A 19,887-nucleotide genomic window follows, 5' to 3' on the forward strand; every position below is an offset into this window, starting at 1 on the left:
CTATCTTAACACATTCGTCTGGCTTCCTGGGTAAAAGATGGATGCAAAGAGTCCAACTGGTGGGTTAGGGCTATGAGGAACCTGACTGCTTCTTCTAAGGCAACAAAGCTAATAGTTCAAATTCTAGCCGCTACTTCAAAAATATTCAGGTATGCTTCTCAGTTCTACCTCTAAATGGGTGAACTGAGATTCTTTTAAATAAAGTGAGTTACTTCCAGCTTTTTGTTACGTATCTAAAAGAACTAGTAAATTTATCTCAATTTTTTCCACAGAACCTCTACATGAATGGATAGTGCTGCCACATTCAAACTAAAGTTACAGTATGGAAAAATGCCAAAACGTTCCAGGACATCTGTTAGTATTTAAATGAAACTGCACAATGTAGTCTATAAAACCATTTTGTGAAGGACTCAACTTGCATTTATGAAGACCCCATTCACATGTGGGCAAGAGAGGAAACTATTACATGGGAATGAATGTAGGGAATTTGACCTCAATGACCAGAGATTGTAACTATCAGTGAAGTTTATCTCAAGTTTTAAAAAAAAGCTGACTCCAAACAATTCAGTTATTTTGGCAGCACTCTTCCTTTTCCATAGGTTCTGGAGGGGATATTTTTAAAACTAACTCTGACCTCATTATCGGAATCAATCTGGTTGTAATGAACGATTAAGCATTAAAGAATTACCAAGCTGAATGCAGGCCGTTGAGAAAAATTCATGATAATTTCCAGTGGGGTCAATTTAACTACTTGCCGAAAACCCCTCAAGGCACTTCTACTAATTAAGTCAACACTGCAGAGTTAAAAATAAACTTCATTATTTGTTTACCCTGTCCAACTTATCCAGAAGTAAAGTTAAATTCCGAACGATCCTGCTCCATCAAAAGACCCGATTGTTTTTAAATGATTCCAGTGTGACTGTTTCTACCAACTAATCCAGCAGTCATGTTTGTGTAAGAAAATATTAACTTTAAGTGCACTTCTCACCAATTTAATACATGCACCCCCTGCAATGCACAAGTAATAAACAAAACAGGCACGGTAAACATAGCCAGAGGATGAGAAAATGTGGACAAATCTTCAACCTCGTTCAGTGTTGCCATTAATAGAAAAATTGCAGGCAACACGTTTATAATTTCCTGGTGAGCCAGCCAGTACATGAACAGAGTAGAATTCAGAATCCAGTACCTGCCAGATTAAAAAAGAACTCCCTTGTTTTGTAGTATTTTTAAACAATGAACAAAGGGCATGAATATAATTAGTCAATATTTTTGAACTTTATAACAGATTTCAAAAGGATCCTGATCTTAACAGCAACTTCAAGCCCATCTTAAACAGACACTGAAACAGCTGTTTAATGGCAGTAACACATCTTACACTGACCTGATCGGCACGGTGCATACTCCACTATCTTTTCTCCATTGGCAAGGTAACAGGACCCCACGGGTTCACGTTCTGGGCGATTCAATGTTCTCCAGTGATAACGAGGTGCACAAGCCTAGGTACACATAAAAATGAGGGAAGTCTAAAATATTCCAACTCTCAATAATCAGGTACCGAATTATTTGCCATTTTTAAGCAACCCGTGACATAGGTAGCCTCCAAGAGGACCGCAATCTTGCCACGGTTTGGAGGCTCGTGCGCCACAATGACCCAGAGAGCTACAAAGGCTGAAGTCAGAGCCTTTGCTTTGGCTCTTGGTGGGGTCACCGATGCCAAACAGGTCAAAGGTTTGAGGACAGACGAAGAGTGGTCCACCGGTCCTCCAAGTTCGAGGGCTCAGCTCAGGACTAACAATCCTGACTGGTAAAACTGAATTGTTACAGAAACAGCACTAAAGAGTCCTTCTACATCAGATTACAAGAGTATTCCAGGGTCCCTATTCAGATAAAAAAAAACAAGAGAGCAACTGGCATGAAGTTGAAGCCTTGAATACCACAGGAGATGGAGAACCTTCATTTCTGCCTTAAATGTCAGCAGCATAAAGGGCAGCAAGCATGACCAAGGTACGGTCTAGAATATACAGTGCCTATAAAAAGTACTCACCCCCCTTCCCTGCCCCCCCCAGAAGTTTTAGTGTTTTATTGTTTTACAACATTGAATCACAGTGGATTTAATTTGGCTTTTTGACACTGATCAACAGAAAAGGCTATTGCATGTCAAAGTGAAAACAGATTTCTACAAACTGTTTAAATTTATTACAATTATTTTTACACAAAATCATTGACCCCCTTCAAGTCAGTACTTAGCAGATGCGACTTTGGCAGCAATTACAGCCTTAAGTCTATGTGGATCAACTTCTATCAGCTTTGTACATCTGGACACTGCAATATTTCCCCATTCTTCTTGACAAAACTGCTCAATCATGGGGCTCGTGAGTCAACAGCCCTTTTCAAGTCCAGCCATAAGTTCCCAATTGGATTAAGGCCCTTACTCGGCCACTCCAGGACATTAACTTTGTTGTTTTATGCCATTCCTGTGTAACTTTGGTTTTTTTGCTTGGAGTCATTCTCTTGCTGGAAAACAAATCTTCACCTAAGTCACAGTTCTCTTGCAGACTGTATCAGGTTTTCCTCCAGGATTTCCCTGTGTTTTGCTGCATTCATTTTACCCTCTACCTTCACAAGCCTTCCAGGGTCTGCTGCAGAGAAGCATCCCCACAGCATGATGCAGCCACCTCCATGCTTCATGGTAGGGAAGGTGTGTTTTTGATGATGTGCAGTGTTTGGCTCAATCCGAACATGGTGTTTAATCTGCTGGCCAAAAAGCTCAATTTTGGTTTCATCAGCATGGAACCTTCTTCCATCTGACAGCAGACTCTCCCACATGCCTTCTGGCAAACTCTAGCTGAGATTTCATGTGAATTTTTTTCCCCAACAGTGGCTTTCTTTTGCCACTGTCCCATAAAGCTGGTGAAGCACCCAGGCAACAGTTGTTGTATGCACAGTGTGACGAGAATACACATAGATAAGATGTTAGCTGTCCTGTGTGATCAGCAGTTGGTCTGCCACCTGTCTTCAAGAGAGAGATAAGGAACACAATGAAGCAGCATCTGGAGATGTGTAATGAAGGGACAGGAGAGAGAGCTGTCTAGAGCGGCTCCCCCTTTGAACCCTGAACTGTTTGAAGTGATGGACAGGCGATACCCCAGCAGGGGGATAAAAAGGGACAGGTTCGCTAAGGCAGGACACACACGACACCCGAGGTAACGAGACCCTGGAAGCGGTGCGCCTCTCACAAGTCGGTGAGAAGCTCTTGGACGGCTGATCGGGGGATCAGCCTTAAACGCACAGGGTGGAAAGGTACGATCAGCGGGAACCCGGTGTGTGTCCACCCTCGCTTGGGTGCCGGGTTCACTGCAGAGGATCGACCGCATCTGGAGGAAGGGTCACAGTCGGTGACCTCAGGTGACATCACCAAGGACCTGCCCGGAAGCTGTTTGTGAGCCATATCGCCGGTCTGTGAGTGGAAGCCGTGTCTGAATGATCAGTCGTTCCCGTTCTCTCTCTCTCCCCCCATGTTGTCCATCGCCATGGCAACGATTACTGCAAACTGAACTAAATTGGACTGAACTTTTGTGTCACTTCGAAATTTGGTCATTTACCCCTAGACAACGATAGAGCTTGATTGATGCTGTTATCTTAATTCTGTGCACATGTGTGGTTATCATTGCTGAACTGTTGCATTTATTATCCTTTCGATTACTGTGTTGCTTGTTTCTTTAATAAAACTTTCTTAGTTCTAGTAATCCAGACTCCAACTGAGTGATCCATTTCTGCTGGTTTGGCAACCCAGTTACGGGGTACGTAACAACAGTCTCTCCCATCTCAGCCACTGAAGCTTGCAACTCCTCCAGGGTTGTCATAGGTCTCTGGGTGTCCTCTCTGACTAGTCCCCTTCTTGCACGGTCACTCAGTTTTTGAGGAAGGCCTGGTCTAGGCAGATTTACAGCTGTGCAATATTCTTTCCATCACTTGATGACTGACTTAACTGTATTCCAAAGGATATTCAGTGACTTTGAAATTTTCTTGTATCTATCTTCTGACTTGTAGTTTTCAATAACCTTTATGCAGAGTTGCTTGGAGTGTTCTTTTGTCTTCATGGCATTGTTTTTGCCAGAATAGTGACTCAAACACGTGTATTTTTACTAGAATCAATTGAAGCACTTTGACTGCACACAGGTGATCTTCATTTAACTAATTATGTGGCTTCTAAAACCAATTGGTTGAACCAGTGATGAATTGGTGTATCATATTAAAGAGGATGAATACTTACGTAATCAATTATTTTGTGTTATATATTACCTTAGATCACTTTGTAGAGATCTGTTTTCATTTTGACACAAAAGAGTATTTTTCTGCTGCTCAGTGTCAAAAAAAGCCAAATTACATCCACTCAGGTTCAATGTTGTAAAACAATAGAACATGAAAACTTCCAAGGTGGGTAAATACTTTTTTTAATAGGCACTGTATGATGTAATTATGTAAAGCAAGCTAGACTACACAAGACTTGTAACAGTCTTTATATTGTTGTAATTTTAAGTGAGACTATCAATACTGACTTCAGCAATTATTTCACTGTCAAATAGCTGAGCTTAAGACACCTGTGGAAAATAAGATTAAGATGCTTGTGAAAAATGAGAAACAACGAAAGGAAGGTGTAGGTGGATGTGACTTTCAGAGAACAAGGACCGTAATGAATCAAAGATCGCAAGATGTGCTTGGAATGATAGTAAACAATTACAAGTACAGAAAAAGTACTATTTAAGGTTATAATTGGAGGCTTGAACAAACAAGATCTATTAAGCTAGGGGAAGGATGAGGCAGCAGCTCAAGAATTTGGAAGACTTAAAAAACAACTTTTTGGAGTAATGATAGATAAAGAAAACAATGACAATGGAACAATGTGCTAGCAAAAATAAGTGAAAGATCTGAATTAGCCAAATTTTGTCCTGGATATCATTACAGAAAGTAATTGTGAAGTAATGAAGTGTTATAATAATTTAGTCAACAATGAACTCATCTGAGGTAAATTTAAAAAAGTCCTAACTGGGGACCAGATGTCAGACATGGGCCTTGTAATAAATAGCAGAGGAGGGAATGGTGGAGATCCATCTTCTTAATTATATCATAATAAATTAAACCACTTCCCATTGCCAGACTTCTGCCAAATACCAAAACCATCACAGTTCATTCAGCAAATGCTGAAAGGCGAATTCCTTACTGCTCTTCATTTCCTCTTTGGTGCTGTAATGAAGCATCAGACTGGAGCACAGCAGGAGATTCAAACAAATCATCCCACTGCAATAAGTCAATGGAGAAAGGATAATAAATACATCAAAAAGAGCCTGTCCTACAAAACTGAACATGAATAAAATAGGGGGAAAAAAACAACAAAAACTGCTGAAAATACTGAGCAACTCAGGGAGGTTTATGGACAGAAAAACACAATTAACACTTCTGGTAATGGGCTCCCAGCAGAAACAGGAAAATTGTAAAAGCAGACATCTGTTTTCAAGTACAGAGGAATGATAGAGGTCAAAGCAGAGAAAACACAAAAATAGAAAGTCCTTGAAGCCCCAGTGCATCTCAACACAAACCTTGCATACCCCCCACCAACATTGATTTAAAAGAAATGCCAAAAAAATTCAATATCTAATTCACTTAATGACATACCCACCTCTTACATTGACTTTCTAAATTCCGTCATCATGAAAAGTAGGTGCAGCAAATGTTACCCAGCCACTGCCAGTCTTGACAGAAGTGACACAATGAGTAACTTTGCTTTCTTATCTCTACAACTGCGTAGTGACATACTGCAATCATGCGTCTTATCATGGATGTGTCACAATCTTATTTGGCAAGTGTCTCTTGAGAGCACATTATTCTGCTTATTGAATCAAGATTGTTTGTCTAACACAAGACCATAAACACAGGAGCAGAATAAGGACATTCATCCCATCAAGTCTCCTCTGCCATGCGAACATGGCTGATTTATTTTCCCTCTCAACCTCATTCTCCTATCTTCTCCCTGCAACCCTTACTAATCAGGAACCTACCAAGCACCGGTTCAGACAGACTCAATGACCTGGCCTCCACAGCCATCTAAGCAGAACAGTTCAACAGATTCACCACCCTCTGGCTAAAGAGACTCCTCCTCAGCTCTGATATTTATTCCCTCTATTATGAGGCTGGGCTCTCTGCTCATAATAGTTTAGCCCACTAAAACTTGGACAAATTTCTGTAGATGCATTGTGGAGAGTATAGTGACTGCCTGCATCACAGCCTGGGTTGCAAACACCAATGCCTTGGAATGGAAAATCTTACAAGTGTAGTGGATATGACCCAGTCAATTCTGGGTAAAGCCCTTCCCACCACTGAGCACATCTATACAAAGTGCAGGAAAGCAGCATCCACCATCAAGGACCCCCACAACCCAGGGCATGCTCTCTGCTCACTGCTACCATCAAGAAGAAAATACAGGAGCCTCAGGACTCACACCAGCAGGTTCACAAACAGCTATTACTCCACAACCATCAAGCTGTTGAACTGTAGGGGATGACTGCACTCGCCCCACTATTGAAATGTTCTCACAACCTATGGGCTCACTTCCAAGGACTCCATCTCATGTTCTCAATATTCATTATCATTTCTTTCACTTGGCATTTGCACAGTTTGTTGTCTTATGCACACCGGTTGAACACTGAAGTTGGTAAGGTCTTTCATCGATCTTATTATGGTTATTATTCAATTATGGATGCACTGAGTATGCCCACAGGAAAATCAATCTCATGGTTGTATATAGTATCATAGGCCACTCTAGGCCTTTCAATATTTGGTAGGTTTCAATGAGATCTCCCCTCATTCTTCTAAACTCCAGTGAGTACAGGCCCAGAGCCACAAACGCTTATACGTTAAACCTTTCATTCCTGGAAACATTCTCGAAAGCCTCCTTTGGACTCTCGCTAATGCCAGCACATCTATATTAGATATGGAGCCCAAAACTACTTGAAGTACTCCAAATACAGACTGACCAATGCCTTAAAGCTTCAACATTACATCATTGCTTTTATATTCTAATCCTCTCAAATTGAATGCTCACATTACATTTGCCTTTCTTACTACCTACTCCATGGGGACTCCCAGTCTCTTTGCACCTCAGATTATTAAATTCAATCCCTGTTTAGAAAATAGACTATTCCTTCTACGAAAGTACATGACTATACACTTCACAACATTGTATTCCATCTGCAACTTATTTGCCCATTGTCTAATCTTTCCAAGTCCTTCTGCAGACTCCCTGCTTCCTGAACAGTATCTGTCCCTGCACCTACCTTTGTACCATCTGCAAACCTGGCAACAAAGCCATCAACTTCATCATCCAGACCATTAACATAGAACATGAAAAGTAGTGGACCCAACTCTGACCCTTTGGAACACCTCTGATCACTGTCAGGCAACCAGAAAAGCTCACCCCCCCCCATCCCGCCCTTTACAGTCACACTTTGTCTTCTGACTGTCACCCAATCTCCTGTCGATGTTACTACCTTACTTTGGTTAGCAGCATCATGAGAGGCATCTTGTCAAAGCCTTTTGGATATCTGAGTAAACATCCACCCACTCTCCTTTGTCTATTGCACCTGTTATTTCCTCAGAATAATTCCAACAGATGTGGCAGGTAAGAGAGAGACAGAGACACGCCACCATGCTGACTCTGGCTTTTTGTTTGTGTATCCTGAAACAGCATCCTTAATAAAGGAATCTAATATCTTCAAAACCACTGAAGTCAAGCTAATTGATTTATAATTTCCTGCCTTTTGCCTCTCTCACTTCTTAAAATTCGACTGACATTTGTGATCTTCCAGTCCTCCAAAATCATTTCAGAATCTATTGATTCTAGAAAAGATCACTACTAAATCCTCCACAAGCTCTTCAGCTGTCTCTTTCAGAACCCTGAGATGAACTTTAGATAATAACATCAGCTATACTACTCCCCAGCAGAGACTAGATAAATGCAGAATAAGAATAATATATGGTATATAACATTCAAACCAAATAATCATCTCCAACAGATAGTCTGACAATCTTCTCATGGTCACCCAACACCATTGCCAGTCCTGACGAAGGGTCCCGGCCTGAAACGTCAACAGTACCTCTTCCTATAGATGCTGCCTGGCCTGCTGCGTTCACCAGCATTTTGTGTGTGTTACCACTGCTTCCCGTCTACTCACCAGTCCAACCCTTTACACACTGGAATTTAAAAGAATGAGGTGAGGGGTCCTCATTGAAACCTTTCGAATGTTGCAAGACCAAGCTAGAATGGGTGTGGAGAGGATGATTCCCACAGATGGGGAGTCTGGGAACAGAGGGCATAACCTCAGAATAGAAGGACGTCCATTCAGAACAGAGTTGAGGAGGAACTTCTTTAGCCAGAGAGGAGTGAATACGTGTATTTCATTGCCACTAGCCGATGTCAGGGCAGGTCATTGGGTATATTTAAGGGGGAGGTTGATATAGATTCTTGATAAGGCAGGGTGTGAAGTGTTGGGGAAAAGGCAGGAGAATGGGGTTGACAGGGAAATGGATTAGCCATGATCAAATGCAGAGTAGACTCAATGGGTCGAAAGGCCTAACTCTGCTCCAAAGTCTTATGGACTAAATCATGCTTTGGTAGGCACCACAGACCCAGAAAATGGACTGGATTAGAGACTTCTATTTCAGCAAGGAACCATTCTCTCACAGAACAACTGAAGGAGCATAAATGCTACCTTCAAGAATCATCAACATTACAACAAAGCACCTATTTGCAGCCTCTCATGGCTTTTGGGTCAAGAAGTGAATAATTCAGTCGTACAGATCATTTTCTCTACTGATTAATTAGTATAATTGCCTGGTGGATAAATCTGGCAATATTCACAGTGTGAAGATTGCCATTTGTGTACTGTACTGCAGCTGCAAGCAAGTTATACCTGTGCATACATGTTCTTGTGCGTGTGACAATAAACTCAACTTTAACTTTGAAGAGATAAACAATTGCTCAAGAAGTTTCGAATGCCTGTGGTTCAAATGCCTAGGGGTCAGGGTTTCAGATTTCAGGATCATTGGGACCTCTCCTGGGGCAGGTGGGACCTGTACATGAGAGACGGGTTACACTTGAACTACAAGGGGACCAATATCCTTTCAGGGAGGTTTGTTCGTGCTGTTGGGGAGGCATTAAACTAGATTTGCAGGGGGATGGGAACCAGAGTGCCAGAGCTGACAGTGTGGCTGGGGTGAAAATAAATGATGATAGAAGTTCAAGCAAAGCCACAAATAGAAAGGTTGTGAGTGGTGGTAAAAATCTTCTGAGGTGTAGATATTTCAATGCTAGGAGTATTGCGGGGAAGGCGGATGAGTTGAGGGCATGGATTAACACGTGGAATTACGACGTTATAGCAATTAGTGAAACTTGTCTACAGGAGGGGCAGGACTGGCAGCTTAATATTCCAGGGTTCCGATGTTTCAGATGTGATCGAGGCAGAGGAATGAAAGGTGGGGGGGGGGGTAGCATTGCTTGTCAGGGAAAATGTTACAGCAGTGCTCAGGCAGGACAGAATAGAGGGCTTGTCTACTGAGTCCTTATGGGTGGAGCTGAAAAACAGGAAAGGTATGGCCACATTAGTGGGGTTGTATTATAGACCACCCAATAGTCAGCAAGAATTGGAGGAGCAATTCTGCAGAGAGATAGCAGGCAACTGCAGGAAACAAAGTTATGGTGGTAGGGGATTTTAATTTTCCATATATAGATTGGGACTCCCATACTGTTAGGGGTCTAGATAGTTTAGAGTTTGTAAAATGTGTTCAGGAAAGTTTTCTAAATCAATATATAGAGGTACCAACTAGAGGGGATGCAATATTGGATCTCCTGTTAGGAAACGAGTTAGGACAAGTGACGGAAGTGTGTGTAGGGGAGCACTTTGGTTCCAGTGATCATAACACTATTAGTTTCAACTTGATCATGGACAAGGTTAGATCTGGTCCTAGGGTTGAGGTTCCGAACTGGAAGAAGGCTAAATTTGGAGAAAGGATCTAAAAAGCGTGGATTGGGACAGGTTGTTCTCTGGCAAGGATGTGATCGGTAAGTGGGAAGCCTTCAAAGGAGAAATTTTGAGAGTGCAGAGCTTATATGTTCCTGTCAGGATTAAAGGCAAAGTGAATAGAAATAAGGAACCTTGGTTCTCAAGGGATATTGCAACTCTGATAAAGACGAAGAGAGAGTTGTATGACATGTATAGGAAACAGGGAGTAAATAAGGTGCTTGAGGAGTATAAGAAGTGCAAGAAAATACTTAAGAAAGAAATCAGGACGGCTAAAAGAAGACATGAGGTTGCCTTGGCAATCAAAGTGAAGGATAATCCAAAGAGCTTTTACAGGTATATTAAAAGAGTAAAAGGATTGTAAGGGATAAAATTGGTCCTCTTGAAGATCAGAGTGGTCGGCTATGTGCGGAACCAAAAGAAATGGCAAATTAAAGTGGATAAATCCCCAGGACCTGACAGGGTATTCCCTCCGACCTTGAAGGAGACTAGTGTTGAAATTGCAGGGGCCCTGGCAGATATATTTAAAATGTCAGTGTCTACGGGTGAGGTGCCGGAGGATCGGAAGGTAGCTCATGTTGTTCCGTTGTTTAAAAAAGGATCGAAAAGTAATCCGGGAAAATTATAGGCCGGTAAGTTTTACGTCGGTAGTGGGTAAGTTATTGGAGGGAGTACAAAGAGACAGAATCTACAAGCATTTGGATAGACAGGCGCTTATTAGGGAGAGTCAACATGGCTTTGTGCGTGGTAGGTCATGTTTGACCAATCTATTGGAGTTTTTCGAGGAGGTTACCAAGAAAGTAGATGAAGGGAAGGCAGTGAATGTTGTCTACATGGACTTCAGTAAGGCCTTTGACAAGGTCCCGCATGGGAGGTTAGTTAGGAAAATTCAGTCGCTAGGTATACATGGAGAGGTGGTAAATTGGATTAGACATTGGCTCAATGGAAGAAGCCAAAGAGTGGTGGTAGAGAATTGCTTCTCCGAGTGGAGGCCTGTGACTAGTGGCGTGCCACAGGGATCAGTGCTGGGTCCATTGTTATTTGTCATCTATATCAATGATCTGGATGATAATGTGGTAAATTGGATCAGCAAATTTGCTGATGATAAAAAGATTGGAGGTGTAGTAGACAGTGAGGAAAGTTTTCAGAGCCTGCAGAGGGACTTGGACCAGCTGGAAAAGTGGACTGAAAAATGGCAGATGGAGTTTAATACAGACAAGTGTGAGGTATTACACTTTGGAAGGACAAACCAAGGTAGAACATACAGGGTAAATGGTAAGGCACTGAGGAGTGCAGTAGAACAGAGGGATCTGGGAATACAGATACAAAATTCCCTAAAAGTGCCGTCACAGGTAGATAGGGTCGTAAAGAGAGCTTTTGGTACATTGGCCTTTATTAATCAAAGTATTGAGTATAAGAGCTGGAATGTTATGATGAGGTTGTATAAGGCATTGGTGAGGCCGAATCTGGAGTATTGTGTTGTTTTGGTCACCAAATTACAGGAAGGATATTAATAAGGTTGAAAGAGTGCAGAGAAGGTTTACAAGGATGTTGCCGGGACTTGAGAAACTCAGTTACAGACAAAGGTTGAATAGGTTAGGACTTTATTCCCTGGAGTGTAGAAGAATGAGTGGAGATTTGATAGAGGTATATAAAATTATGGTCGGTATAGACAGAGTGAATGCAAGCAGGCTTTTTCCACTGAGGCAAGGGGAGAAAAAAAACAGAGGACATGGGTTAAGGGTGAGAGGGGAAAAGTTTAAAGGGAACATTGGGGGGGGCTTCTTCACACAGAGAGTGGTGAGAGTATGGAATGAGCTGCCAGACGAGGTGGTAAATGCGGGTTCTTTTTTAACATTTAAGAATAAATTGGACAGATACATAGATGGGAGGTGTATGGAGGGATATGGTCCGTGTGCAGGTCAGTGGGACTAGGCAGAAAATAGTTCGGCACAGCCAAGAAGGGCGAAAAGGCCTGTTTCTGTGCTGTAGTTTTTCTATGGTTTCTATGGTTATTCCATACCAGACAATCCGAAAGTCTGTTTCACTCACCAGAATTTTATCATCCTGAGCTCTCAGTGATGCTCCAAACCACTGGTGGGATTTGAATTCCATCAGCTCATCCTTGTTTAAATGTCTGTTACCTTTAAGAATATATTTAAGAAGTCATTAGAGTGGGTCATTTCAAAATTTCCACAATATTATGACCATCATCTGAAAAGAGCAACTTCATACCAGCTGTTGCAAAATCATTAATTATTTCAAAATTACATTTGTTGTGGGGAAGACTCCTCTCCAGCAACTCCAGATTTAACAACATGCCTTCCCTAATGATTAAACACTGATAACAAGCAAAAAGAACACTGCCCGCACATAGGCCAGGGCAGAGCAACCAATTTGCATTTTACCATTGAAAAAGGACACAAGTTCCCCGAGGCCAAAACAAATAATTCAACACAGTCTTTAGACCATGTTGGTGGAGAAACAAGGCTGAGCTTTCTCAATGTCACAGGAGCACCATGGAGTCAAAGCACTTGCAATGGATTTGAAATATAATAGCACAGCAATAAATCTTAACTTTCCATTCCTAAATTTGGGTTATTTACTTGGCTACTGAAACAAGGGAAATACTTCTATTTCCAATGATACAAATGTTAATTTTATAACATGAATAGTTCCTGAAACATCTTGATTTCTGAACAAAAGCAAATAGGCATCAACTAGTCAGTTTCAGTGATGTTTAATGTTAACATTACTGGAACTTTTGCTACATTACATCAACTGAAAAAAAATCAATTCCTTCATTTATTTCCTCTCGTAAAAATTTTGCTTCTAACTGGAGTAGTACTTTGACAACTCCAGGAACTCCAGTTTATGCCATTTATGCCTTGATGACAGCATGTACTTTTGCCACAGCTAGTCATAATTGTTGGCAGACAAAATTTATCTGCTAAGATGAGGCAGCTCCAATTTCATTGCTAGGACAGCAGGACCCAGCACGTGACTGTCAAAGCAAGGCTTGAGTATTTTCAACCACACTCATAGGAAGTGAATGATCCAGATCAGCTTTCACGCAAGATTTTCACCACCACAGTGGAGTGTTTCTAATGCATTAGATCCTCCCCACGCGAAATTCAGTGGCTGAAAGCATGGGGTATAGCAAAGACTAAGGCAGCAGGCAACTTCCAAATAACGGAACTACAGCATAAAATCTTGTTACATTTATAGCGGAACTGTTGCATTACAGTTACAGCGATGACTTTTACCTGACAATGTGGAAAATTATCCAAATAAAGCCAATATTTGGCCATATTGGTGTATTATCATTACATGTACCAAGATGCAGAGAAAAGCTTGTCTCATGTACTATTCGTTGGGATCAAATCTCTTTGCAGTTAATTGAGGTAAAACAAACAAAAAACATTAAAAAATAAAATGTAACAACTGTGGGGAAAGTGTAGCATGGGTAAACAAGGTTCAATGTTCAAATTCAAAAGGTAAAATTCTAACAATATGCTTCTGATTATTGTAAAACTCTCAAGGTCCAGCAACTAGCTCAGCCATTACCATTTCCTGTGCTCTTTTAATCTCACGAGAGCCCCGATCCCTGCTTTCCTCAAATTCACTGTACCAATGAAAAATTCGTTATGTTACTATAGAGTGAATTAAAAGTAGGCTGGAGTACGAATAGTGAAATAGCTTGAAGATCTACTGGTTCAATGCCACCAAACTGCCAATGATCCCAGATTTTGAGTTTTCCTGCATTTAACCCCTCATCCATTCTCAGAAGTAGATTGCCTGACAAAGCTGTCAAGTAGCACTTACACACTGAAGCTCACTAGAACTTTGCAGCAGCCTTGGTTCTAACCATGGACCTAAGAGGTGAATTCCAGAGCTGGATGCTTGGGTGAGTCAGAGGCCAAGTAGCCGGAATTCATGAGCATTAAGGGGAAAGCATTCCAATGGTCACAAAATGCTCGTGCTTTTGCCTAAAGCCCTTTTCTTCCATTTCCCTTCTGACCCTTTTTCCACCCCAGCCCACCACCTCACGACACTCCCTCTTGCCCCACTTCACAAATGTTCCTCTCCTCTGCAAATCCCTGCCTGCTCACAGTTCTCATTTCTTTCCAAAGCATCAGGGTCTTCCAAGGTAATCATTATCCCTGATGTTAACTGCAAATAAATAATAATTATACACACTAGCCAAAATTACGTGGAATCACAAAACTAGTCTTTTATTATGATAAATCTAAGTTTTGGTTATATGTTCGTTTCTCTTTCTATTTAAAATTTTTCTCACTTAGATTTCTCAACCTACCTTTTCACCAGGATGCTTAAATCATCAAGTATCCAAAATGGCAAACAGTTATGAGCTTATGAGCTGATTTTTTTTTTATATAAAGTTTTCAAATTTTGTACACTTTCAGAATTTAATTTTGAGACTGCCTAAACTTCATTCTCTTAAGTGGTAATTAAATTTTAGCTCATGAGAATCTGCAGCTATAATTAAAAAGTCACATCCCCACTTCTTTCCACCATCATCAAGAAACCTATGACAGTATTTAATCAAAAATTCAAAACACAGCAAGCATTGTGGAAATACTCAATCCCATCCTCTCTATTGTTTGGGCTTGTTGGAATCTGCTCTATTACTACCAAATACAAAAATATATGCACCCAGGTTTATTAGAATATTCAGAATTGTCTGCTTTTAAATGCAAATTGCACACTTTGATGATACAACAGGACCTTAGCTTCGCCATACATCTGTAGAAATTTGCTAGTCTTTGGTGACATACCAAGTCATCAAGGAGATGTGGTATGTCAAAGACCCTTGCAAATTTCAAGAGATGTACAATGGAAAGGATTGTGACTGGTTGCATTACTGCCTGGTAAGAGGGACCATATTACTTCTATTCTGGCCTCCCTCCACTGGCTGCCAGTATGGTTCAGAATTGACTTTAGGATTCTCCTGTTTGTTTATAAAGCCCTAAATGGGCTGGCCCTTTCCTATATCGCAGACCTTCTAACCCCTTATCCTACTTCCAGGTCCCTCAGGTCATCCGACTTGGGGCTCCTGGTTGTCCCGCAATCTAAATTTAAGCTCAGGGGTGGCCGCGCCTTTGCTATTGTATAGACTGTGGAACAGCATTCCCCTCCTATCAGATCTGCCCCCTCCATCGACTCTTTTAAATCTAGGCTCAAATCTTACTTTTATTCATTAGCGTTTGAATCCTCCTGATGTGGCTGATTTTTTGGCTTGTGCCTAGGCCCATGTGTTGTTTTTTTTGTGCCTATAAGCTGTTTGGCTTGTTGGTTATGTCTGTGTTTCTTGTATTTCTGCTGATCTGTACAGCACTTTGGTCAACATGGGTTGTTTTTAAATGTGCTATATAAATAAACCTGATGACTTGACTTGGTATGGAGGCTCCAAATCACAGGGTTGTAGATTCAGCCAGCTCCATCAAGAACATCTTTAAAGGGATGCCTCAGGAATGCAACATCCATCATTAATATCCTCAGCACCTGGGAAATGCCCTCTTCTCATTACTACCATCAGGGAACTGATGCAGAAGCCTAAAGATCCATGTTCATTGTTTCAGCTATAGCTTCTTCCCCACTACTATCAGATTTCTGAATGGTACATAAACCCATGAATGCTATGTCACTTTTCCTCTTTTTCATTATTTTATATTTATATTGTAAATTTATTGTAATTTTTTGTGTATTGCACTTTACTGCTGCCACAAAACAACACATTCCATGATACATGTTGGTAATAATCAGCCCGATTCTGATTCAGAACCATGATCAATGTGCTATTTAATACATAACCTACAGACATGAAAAAAAAGATGCTGAATGAATTTGCCTTGCATGTATTCCGTCAGGGCACAGAGTAAGTTCATAGCAGGGAACTACTTGAAACGCTGTCTCTCAGAATTCTCAAAGATCTACAACACATTCCATTCCCTTTCAAAGCATTAATATTGAACCCACTTCCAGCATATAAAAATGATTCATTTGGAATTTTTAAAAAAAAGTACACAAAAGAAACTCCTCTCAATAATTATACGGATTCTGTTAGGAAAAATTAAGAGGGAATTGATCATTTCATCTTCATTGCTTATAAGAATTCAAAACAGAGTTCTGGATAGCATACATCAAAATCATTTTGCTGACATGGTTGTAAATTGGTGACTTAAATAAAGTGATAATAAATCGAAGTACACAAACATTAATGAAATATTGTTATGCTGCCACTTGCAAATTTAATTAAGTATAGCAAATGTTGGAAACATTCAAGCAAGCAGCATCTATGGAGCAAGTGAATGGTTCAGGTCACTGAATTCTGACTTGGAAAATGTCATTCTGGCTGTAATAGGCTTCTAGCAGGGGCAGGGAAAGTGCAGGGTATGAACACTCAATCTATTTTCCTTGAAAACATGCTACTGCCAATGTTCCTATTATTCCTATTTACACTTCCTTGGCTCCATCTTTTCTCTTTCAAGTCTTTCATTCTCATCCTTCGGTTTTGTTCCCCAACCTTCGTCATTTTAAAATATCCCGCCTTGTAGCCTTCTGTTCTTTCCTCCATTCTTCCCTTCCCCTGGCTTTGCTCTTGCTAACAGCCTGAATCTTTTCAGTTCTGATGAAGGTTGATGACCAAAAAATATTCATTCAGTCGTTAAACCCCACAGAATCAGCAGGTTGAATCTGCGGTAAAGGCGGCAAATGCAATTATAGCATTCATGTCAAGAGGACTAGAATAGAAAAGCGATGTAATGTTCAGGCTTTATAAAGCCCCTGGTGAGGCCTCACAGAGTATCGTGAACAGTTTTGGGCCCCTAATTTAGAAAGGATATACTGACACTTGGAGAGGGTTCAAAGAAGGTTCACAAAAATTATTCCAGGACTGAACAGCTTGTCACATGAAGGGTTTCTGATGGCTCTGGGCCTGTATCCATTGGAATTCAGAATAATGAGGGGTGACCTGAATGAAACCTATCAAATAGTGAAAGGCCTCAATAGAGTGGATGTGGAGAGGGAGAGTCTAGCATCAGACGACACAGTTGCAGAATAGAAGGATGTTCTTTTAGAACAAAGATGAGGAGGAACTTCTTTAGCCAGATGGTGATGAATCATTGCCACAGATAGCGGTGGAGGCCAAATCATTGGGCAATGGTTGATAGATTCTTGATTAGTCAGAGGATAGAGGGACATGGGGAGAAGGCAGGAAATTGAGACTGAGGGGAAAATGGATCAACTATGATAAAATGGCAGAGCAGACTCGATGGGCCAAATAGCCTAATTCTGCTCCTATATCTTATGGTCTAAACCTTCAGAGTGATGATGATAATGATGACGATATTTCTGCATATGCTCCACGTTATCTGGTAGACTGTGAAAGTTGTTTGAATGAGGAACATGAGCGGAAAGACATTCTATGTAACTGACCAAGGAGTCGTTGAAACAAAAAAAACATTAACTTCGCAGGGTGCTCCAACACAATACTGAAGTTTGCTGCCCAAGTAATCTTAGGAAACATGGTTGTATTACAGTGCAGATTCATCAGAATATCATCTGGGCTCACAATACTGTCATGAATGGTTTATTATATGAAGTTGCATGGCATCCCCTGATGTTCATAAAAGATAGGGAACCTAATTGATTTTTTTTAAGTTATATAAAAAATCTAATTAAAAAATACCCACAAGGAAATCATTTCCATCAAAGAGAAGCATAAACATATCTTTTCTAAGCAAAATCAAGAACACATTTCCCACACAGAGACCTGGAAATGCCTTCTGAAACATTTCCATGCTCCATCCTTTACAAATGTAATGGAATACTAAAAACTTAAGTGTGCAATAAGATGGTGGGATGCAAGAAAGGCAAATAGCTGAGTTGCAGCAGAGTTTATCCACCATCGATATTTTCTTAGCAAATGGCAATTACCAAATGTTTCTAATATTATGCATTACAGTAACTTTACTCATGAAGCACTCTACAGAGATGGTTTGGAAAACTCATTTCTTTGGGAATTTCTTAACCTTGTCCTACCACTATTGTTTATTTCAGCTCACATAACTATATATGTAAGTCTAGTCTCCGGACAGAAAGCAGTACAAACAGTCACTGAAATACGAGCCAAATGGAGCATCTTTGTAATTTGTGCCAGATTTATTGAAAGTTGATGCACAATTTATTTTTTTCAGTTGTCCTCAAGAAACCATAATTCGCTGCAGTTACAGTACTGAAATTTCACAAATAATTTCCACAACAAAACAGGGAGGGGCATTCTGGTAGAGTGGATGAGGGATTTGCAGAAAGAAAGGAAGTGCAAGAGAAACCATATTTAGGCACAATTTGGATCCAGTGCTAGATAGGGAACAGCTGTCCAAATGCAAGTTGTTAAGCAATGACACCACATGGGCCCCATTCATTCCATTCCAATATTTGCCCAATTTGAACAGTTTTCACATTTTGATAAGGGCTGAAGACTTGGACTGCGGCGTCCATCAAGGTCACGGCACAGACTTAGTTGATTTTTAGGTTCATCGGGTTGGTTTTGGGGACAGCGTGTGGAGTTAGGGCTCAGGTTAGGGTCCAGAGACAGGGATAAGGGCGAGTTAGAGGTCAGGCCCGAGTTCAAGTTGGAGTGGCCAGTGATCCCCAGGGATATCGGCCAAGGTTGGCAGGTCCCGCGGACATGGGCTGGTAATTTCACCACCCACCCCACCCCCCCTCAGGTCAGCAGGTTCAGGCAGGAGCCAAGAGGGCCTGTGACCCCACCCCCATAGGTTGGCAAGTCCTGGCATTGAAGGTCCATGTGAGACCGGAGTTCATGACCTGGAGTTCGGGATCCTGCCATCACCGAGTCCTGGGGCTAATACAAAAGGTCAAATTCCATGATCGGGTCCAATGTTCCAAGCCTTGGGTCAGTGTCTCCAGGTGTTGGCGGCTCAGAGTATGCAGGTCCTCTAGGGAAGTCATAGACTGAAGGCTGGAAGCCTGGAGGAGGCCTGTCTGTGTGTATGAGCGACTGGGTGGGAGCAAAGGAGCTTGTTTTCAAGTCCTGACGAAGGGTCTCGGCCTGAAACGTCGACTGCACCTCTTCCTAGAGATGCTGCCTGGCCTGCTGCATTCACCAGCAACTTTGATGTGTGTTGCTTGTTTTCAAGTTGTTGTCTTGTTTTGCTGAGGTTGTGTGGTAGTAGTTATCACTTGTTTTGCTCGAATGAACATTGTGGGAATGCTATGTTGGAGCCAGAATAAAATCATAAAACACAGGAACAGAGTTAGGCCATTCAGCCCATCACTCAGCTATGCATTCAATCATGGCTGTCTGTTTCTTTTGACACCTTAACTAATCAAGAACCTATGAACCTTTTCTTTAAATATACATAATAACTTGTCCTCACAGCTGTCTGTTGCAATGAATTTCACACCCTCTGGCTTAGGAAATTCCTTATCATCTCTGTTCTAAAGGATCGTCCTTCTATTCTGAGGTAATGCCCTCTGGCCCTAGACTCTCACTCTATTGGAAACTGTTTTTCTTGCACATTCACTCTACCTAGGCCTTTCAATATTCTATAGTTTTCATTGAGATCATCCCTCATTCTTCTAAACCAGGTATTCCCTATCTGGGGTCCACAGACCCCTCGATCAATGCTAGGCATCCATGACATAAAAAAGGTTAGGAAACCATTCTAAACTCTGGTGAGTACAGGCCCAGAGCTATCAAATTAACTCCTTAATTCCCAGGATCATTTTCATGAACCACATAAGCTTCATAGGTTCATGAACC

The 19,887-nt window shown here is 41.2% G+C and overlaps 1 protein-coding gene across 1 annotated transcript in view; it reads right to left on the reverse strand.

The window, feature by feature from the left end:
* The window catches only part of itgav (integrin, alpha V), a 103,023-nt gene that overhangs the window by 61,530 nt on the left and 21,606 nt on the right, over nt 1-19,887 (reverse strand). Inside the window, exons 3-4 of the mRNA XM_072261724.1 lie at nt 12,129-12,220; nt 1,385-1,499 (exon numbers count right to left, since the gene is read on the reverse strand). Coding sequence (XP_072117825.1) covers nt 1,385-1,499; nt 12,129-12,220 — 207 coding nt within the window. The remainder of the gene's footprint in view (nt 1-1,384; nt 1,500-12,128; nt 12,221-19,887) is intronic.

The sequence above is a fragment of the Mobula birostris genome, chromosome 6, assembly GCF_030028105.1.
Source record: "Mobula birostris isolate sMobBir1 chromosome 6, sMobBir1.hap1, whole genome shotgun sequence".
Lineage (NCBI taxonomy): Eukaryota > Metazoa > Chordata > Chondrichthyes > Myliobatiformes > Myliobatidae > Mobula > Mobula birostris.